This window comes from Olea europaea, unplaced genomic scaffold (genome assembly GCF_002742605.1).
Source record: "Olea europaea var. sylvestris unplaced genomic scaffold, O_europaea_v1 scaffold1199, whole genome shotgun sequence".
Classification (NCBI taxonomy): domain Eukaryota; kingdom Viridiplantae; phylum Streptophyta; class Magnoliopsida; order Lamiales; family Oleaceae; genus Olea; species Olea europaea.
In genome coordinates this window covers 262,833-269,676 of record NW_019229408.1, presented here as the reverse complement: position 1 = coordinate 269,676, position 6,844 = coordinate 262,833, and the positions used below count along the sequence as shown (strand labels likewise).

The 6,844-nt window shown below is 33.5% G+C and overlaps 2 protein-coding genes across 2 annotated transcripts; one reads left to right on the top strand and one right to left on the bottom strand.

The window, feature by feature from the left end:
* Positions 1–2,359: 2,359 nt before the first annotated feature.
* Positions 2,360–3,164, top strand: LOC111374053 (protein terminal ear1 homolog). Its single transcript, XM_022996672.1, has 3 exons — positions 2,360–2,441; positions 2,523–2,685; positions 2,764–3,164. Exons 1-3 carry the CDS (start codon positions 2,368–2,370, stop codon positions 2,911–2,913), a joined length of 387 nt encoding a protein of 128 aa, XP_022852440.1. The 5' UTR covers positions 2,360–2,367; the 3' UTR covers positions 2,914–3,164.
* A 663-nt stretch (positions 3,165–3,827) lies between these two features.
* Positions 3,828–5,434, bottom strand: LOC111374064 (30S ribosomal protein S13, chloroplastic-like). The gene is made up of 3 exons (XM_022996684.1): positions 5,207–5,434; positions 4,789–5,013; positions 3,828–4,217 (listed from the first exon to the last, which is right to left on the bottom strand). Exons 1-3 carry the CDS (start codon positions 5,318–5,320, stop codon positions 4,056–4,058), a joined length of 501 nt encoding a protein of 166 aa, XP_022852452.1. The 5' UTR covers positions 5,321–5,434; the 3' UTR covers positions 3,828–4,055.
* Between the last annotated feature and the right edge of the window lie 1,410 nt (positions 5,435–6,844).

Sequence of the window (6,844 nt, the reverse complement as noted above, 5' to 3'; positions counted from 1 at the left end):
AAGCTGAAAATAGAAATGTCAACCAAGACTACAGTGTCAAACCCTTTAAAAACTATCCTTTGTTATCAGAAGGAATTTTACTGATTAGCTACAGCAAGAAAAGAGAATGATGGAAATGTCAGTTTTGCATGGCTGAATCTTTGACATATGAAGCAGAAACTCAAGAAATCTTTATGTACGGTGCATGTTTTTGTGCAATAAAGAAAGAAACAAACAAAATTTGTCGATTTTTTTTAGGCTTTGGGGGATTGTATTTGTATGTGCACGATTTTGTGTCTGCATTAAATGCCATTTAAATATCAAATATAAATAACATCTAAACTATGGCTACACAATCCCCTATCACTGACATAGGCACTCCCATAGTCTTGAAGGATTTCTGGTGAAAGGAATTTCAGTTGTGACTACAACCAAGTTTGTTTTTACAGCATAAAATATATGCTATAGAAATTTATTTACGGTGTACATGTAAACGTCATGAATGAATGCAGTAAAAAACAATTTTTATTATAGTGGGAGACATAATACTTGAATTATAGATTATCATATGGCATTTCTATAGATAATATTAAATACGTTATTTATCTTTGACAAAATATTAGGAACACTTGCTTACATTCTTTAAAAAATTACGAACTTTCTTTATTTCTAAATTTAAATATAACATCTATCCTAACCATTTCTTAGTAATATTTCATCTAAAGCGAGATTGATATACACATAAAATGCACTTGGGAATAAAAAAATGAAGTTTTTCAACAATGAGTTGCAATTTTTGTTCAAAGTAAACTACGAGACTATAAAAATTGTCATATATTTAGAGCTCATTTAGCATAGTTTAATATGAATAATATATTTATTTTAAAATATTTTAATAATTAATATATCATATTAAATATAGTTAATAAATAAATTTTAGAATGTGTAATATTTTACGAATTAATGTATACTACTATTATTTAGCTGAATTTTATCTGAATTGGAAAACATATACATGTTTATCTAATATGCTTTATAAATTTATAAATATGAAATTTTAAGTATGGATTGGATAATATAATTTATAAATATGAAATTCTTTAATAAATTTTAAGTTTAAATTTTCAACATGCAAATTGTGTTCTTTAATTATTGAAGGGAATAAATAAAATTGTAGGAAAAAATACATTTTTGTCTGGAGAAAGAAGATACGCGTACTATTTCTCCTGTATACATTGGAAGGGCGAATCATCATTGTTCATACTCGTTTTGCGTTGTTTCTTGAATTATCGTCATCGCTATGTTCTTCAGGCGTTCCATGGATTCTCCTTTCAACCCTAATAAACCACTGAATCCCCGTGCCAAGGAATGGTTACCTTCAAAATCCCAGAAGTTTCCATCTTTCCATGATGTTCTGCAACCCAAGTCTCAACCTTTAAGTCCACTGCCACTACTTCGGCCGCCGCAACAGGCGGTGCAGCCGTTGGTAACCTACTCTGTGCAGCTTCCTTATTATAACCTACCGTTACCAACTTTGTCGAGCTACCAGTGTGTCATTGTGTATAATACGAACTCCCAATCTCAGCTTTTTCATCCCTCTCATTTTCAGCCGGATGGGTGTTTATTCGGTGAAACCTGCGGTGCTTTTGTTGAGACAAAGGAACTGGAAGCTGGAACTGAAACGAAAAAAGAGGAAAATATATTCAAGAATGTGCAAAATCCAAAGGTTGTAAGAAGTTCAAGCCCTAATTGTGTTAATGGAGAAAAAAGGAGGACAAAAAGGTTTTGCCCCCCAAGACGGTTTATCGGAAGAAGCTACCGTCTGCCGGAGAAGATTGATGGTGGTAAACTGGAATGGCAGTCCAAGGAGCCGGTATCTTCAACGACGTCTACTTTGGTGTCCTGCCGCTCTGAGAAAACTACTATAATGATCAAGAACATTCCAAATCAGATGAGGTGCACTTTTTCTTTATCTTCTTAAATGCATTCTGTAATCAGATTTATTGTTTATAAACTTTATTTATTTATTTTTTTGAATTGAACTAGTTTTCCCAGTTTTTCTCCTTCCTTCTGCACATAGAACTTTTGATACTATTACGTTGTATTTTTGGATTTGTTCGTTTTTAAGTCAACTGTACATTTTGTAATATTTAGAAGGTAATCGCATCTGTTCAATCTCTCCTTTTTGTTTTTTTCGAGATTGAATTATCACTTTTTTCTACACTTATAAACATGCATTCACCATCTTCCTCTTAAATAATACATACAAAGCAGATGATTACAATCATTTAATTTAATATGAGATTATTGGGTAAAATTTCAAAAGTTTATATACAGTAAATTCAATTTAGAATATTTGGTTTGAAAATTATCAGGAGAGATGATTTGATGGATTTTCTTGACTGGTGTTGCCGGGAGTACTCTTTGCAGTATGATTTCTTGTACTTACCTATGGACTTCAGGTAATTAAATTTATTTACTAGTGAATTAGCTTTAAGAAAATTATCATAATACAGCAAATGTTTTTATTTGAATCTGTATAGGACAATGAAGAATTTGGGATATGGTTTTGTAAACTTCACAACTGCATCAGCTGCTCTAAAGATCAAGAAAATTCTTGAGAACTACCGATGGGGTGCGGTTGTAACCAGCCAAGAGAGCTTTTCATCCAAGAAAATCTGCGAAATTACTTGGGCTCAAATCCAGGTACATTACATATAATCTGTTCAAGAAAATTGTGTCAGATATTGCATTATAATCTTTATTTTCATCTTTTTGAAAAAGGGAAAGCAGAAGTTGATAAGAAGATTCGAGACCTCGTTTTTTGCTTGTGATCGATTGGATTTCCTACCAGTGATTATGGACCCACCTCGAAATGGTTCAAGTTCGATGAGTCCTCCAATGGTTCTTGGAAGATGCATAGCAGCAAAATGATTGAGAGACTCTTGGAGATCGGTTGGAATGGGGTTTTAGGGGTTTGGATTATCCATCTGTTTTTGGAACTATAAACCGTAGGTGTATGGGAATGCATTCGTGCTTGTGTTTCCATATTTCCCTTAGGTTAGGGTTTGAGGTGTTCAAAGTTCTGGGGGTAATATGGAAACATGGCTGTGTTTAATCATGGCTGTGTTTAATGTTGTCTTAATATGTACTGTTGTCTTGATCTGTGTTTAAGAGAAGTTGGTTGTTGTTTATATCGTTCTGCATTTGAATGTAGTTTCAAATGAAATGTTTTTGTCGTGTTGAACCCAATCCTTCATTCGCTTTCGCAGGGCTAACGAATTACTTTCCATTGATGGATAGATTATTAGATGTTTGCTTGCCTAGGACTCAATTTTGTTAGTTACCATAATGAGGACATGATTTTGAAGAGTCAATGAGATTTTGAAATTCAAAAGTTGCTTTTGAATCCATTTGACTAATTTTATGAAAGTGTTAATGATAAAAGAGCTTTTAGGGAAAACTTTGAGCCTGTTTGAGAATTGATTTTTTAACTGTTAGGAGAAAAGTGGAATTCACCTGTGAGAAGAGAAGTAAAATATGACGGCTGAAATAGTGAAATAACGGTTAAAAAATTAATTTTTTGGGAGAAAAAATCGCTCTTAAATAGGCTCTTTTAAAATAAGTTTTTTAAAAATTAAGTTGATTTCTCCATGAGTAAGAAAAAACATAAACAAAAGGTATGCCATCTAATCAGTAACGTGCTTTGCAATTTGATTGAAGAACCCTGCTACATTACCAGGTCCCTTGATTGAAAATGCAACAAGATTGGGGACCTGTTTGGCATATGCTACTTTACTGCCAATTCAATCCTTATTGATCTCTTCGACTCTTGACCTTATAACTAGACATTTCAACTTTTGCCAATAATTTTCATTTCTCAGTACTGACTGACAAGAACCAACAAGAAAACTTTGTTCAATTTGAAACAAGAAACTAGCAATAGCAAATGTGATTTCTTGAAGAGGAACTGCAATAAAATCACATTGTAGTAGTTGAATTTTACTAAAGAGTACAGATCTCAAGCCCAATGAGAACATTACCAATCCATTTCAGAAGAGGAAGTATACCATCGCCTAACGCTTTTTCTTCCCTGGAATAGCAACCCTCTTTCCCTTCAAGGTTCTGCAATTGTTCTTAGTCCTCTGTCCTCTGCATGGCAATCCCTGAATATGTCTAACACCTCTATAGCATTGTATCTCCTTCAACCTTCTAATGGCAAGTGCATTGAACCTCCTCTATTCATGCAGCCCAAAACAATTCAAAACTCAGAATTTAATTCATTCTAACAAGGAACTTGCACCAAATTAACATATACACTTAGAACCAGAGGCCCAAATCACATTTTCACAAGTACAACAGAAAGAGAACAATGCCGATTGATGTTAAACTTTTGAATGAGGTGATTTAACATGACAGTAGAACAGAATTAGGCAAGTCTCTATGTCAGGGGCGTGTTTGACAAGGGGTTCAACAAATGAAATCGATAATGCAAAAGTGGTTTCAGCACTCGAAAATCTCTCGGGCAAGATAAAGAAACTTGCTTTTGCATCACATCGACAATATATTTAAGCCTCTGATTAGAGGAAGTATTGAATTGGGCGCTGGGGTTTGAAATTTGCTCAAAATTATTTCTTCAACTGCATTCCAGTTCCAACAATGAAGAGTAATCAAACACAACATAATCACAATTTGACAAAAGCCCACATCAGATCAACCATAAACAATCTACATTGTGAATTCAAGCAACCATACTAAACTAATAAGCAGCAAAAGAGAGAGAATTAGGTAATACATCAGAATACTTACGAGGTCTCCTTCAATCATGTACTTGGAAACTTCCTCACGAAGAGTGGTAAGTTCCTCTTCAGATAAGTCCCTGGTGATCTTGTTCTCCATGCTTAAATCAACTAGTATTTGTTTGGCTCGAGTGCGCCCAACCCCATGAATGTACTGCAGCGAGTACGCTACTCTCTTGTTGTTGGGAATCTCCACTCCACCCACACGAACGCACTTTATGCTCAGCCCACCAATCTACACGCAAGAAATTGAATGTTCTGTAATTGTAGCAAAACTAAAAAAAAAAAAGATGAAAAAATTGGAATTTTCTGGGTTTTTGCTCACCCCACCAATCTATACATAATAAACAAACAAGTTAAACACGACCCAGTATACGGGAAAAACTAATGAGAAAGGGAGAACTTGAAAGGGGATTTTCAGGTTTTACCTTGGGGAGGGAGCTGGGAAGGGGGAAAGAGATGGAGCTTTTAAGAGAGGTGGAAATTGGATTAGAAATGAGAGAGAGTGAAGGGAGTACTGGTGTTAATAGTGTTGCCGCCATGGCTTGAATTTACAGTTTAAAGATTGGAAAAAATAGGAGAAATTGGAGGAAGTAAGAGTAGAGAGGGACTGGTTTCTTGTTTCCTTATCCTTTCCGAAGAATGGTGGAACAAGAAGATTACTGGATTTCTTATCCAACCCGGGCCAGATCTACTGGTTGGGATCCATTTAGACTGGACTCTTTTTGTCAAATTTTGGAATGGACCCTAAGTACCAAGTTTTTGTGAAGACATTTTTGACCCATATCTTTTGTTGTGGAGTGGAGGGCCCATGTTATTACACTTGTTGGCCTAAAGTTATGACCCAGTTCATATACCCGTTGAAAAGGCCCATGGATGGTGACCAGTCTTTTAAAAAATTGTTCAAGTTCGATTATGGAATCCCTCCTTATCTTAAAAGAGAGAATGTTTACTGTTCATTTTTATCACATAAATTTTCACATTAAATTGGTTTGGAACTAGTTTGGCAACAGTAAATTATTCTATTCAATCACACTGTAGCATTTTTTTCACATATCATATCACTATTTTTCCACGTCGTTTCACTACAGTGTCATTTCCACTGTAATATTCAGGGAAATTTTTTTCTTATATATTTATTTTGTAATTTGTTTTGTTGACATTATAGATAATTTTATTCTATTTAAATTTTTTATGAATTCTTTTCTCTTTATTTATGATTGAACTTAATTTTTTCAATTATTTTTCCTCTTTGTGAAAGGAGAATTTTTTTTTTTCTATTTAAAAATTTTTCAATATTAATTATTTTATATTTAAATTTTGTTTCAATTTTTTTTATTGGTGAAGGTGGAAATTATTGCTTTTTTTGCACAAAGCTGGACTTTAATTTTTGTCCCATGCGTTTTCACATTTAACTGATTTGAAATGGTTTGGTCAAAGTGGTTTTTTTAATTATAAATAGAAAAATATAAAGTAATTTACCATCTATCACTCTTTCAAATCACTCATTTTCCCTTCTTCAATTCAATCAATTTCTGTCCAAAAGTTCAGCTCTCTTGTACGAAAAAAACCCTCCAAATTCTTATTTCTTTCTGTAGGAAAAAAAAATCGCACAATCCTCATCTCAATTATAGGGAAGAAAATCGTAGAATTTGTGACGATTATCTTTAGGTATATTCTTGCAATTTTATTTTTTTTGTTTGTATTTATGTTTTTCAGTTTTTTAAAATTTATTTAATGTATTTATTTTTTATTTCTGTGTATAGATGAAAATCTAGTTTGGTTCATCTTCCTCTACCTAGATGTGAGGTATGTTCTTGCTCTCTCTCTCTCTCGGTAATCTAACGATTCTAACCTACCAAAACTAATTTGTGACAACAAATTTGAGAGTAAATTCCAAATCTCGTAAATAATTGCAGACTCACAACCTGACAGTCATGTGAGAGACATAACTAAGAATTTTATCCAATCCAGACGAAAGTTCAATCAGAGAGACAACGAAAATGTATTACATAACTGCAAAAGATGAGAACTTCAAACTAACCTGGTAAATTTGAGGGATTGTA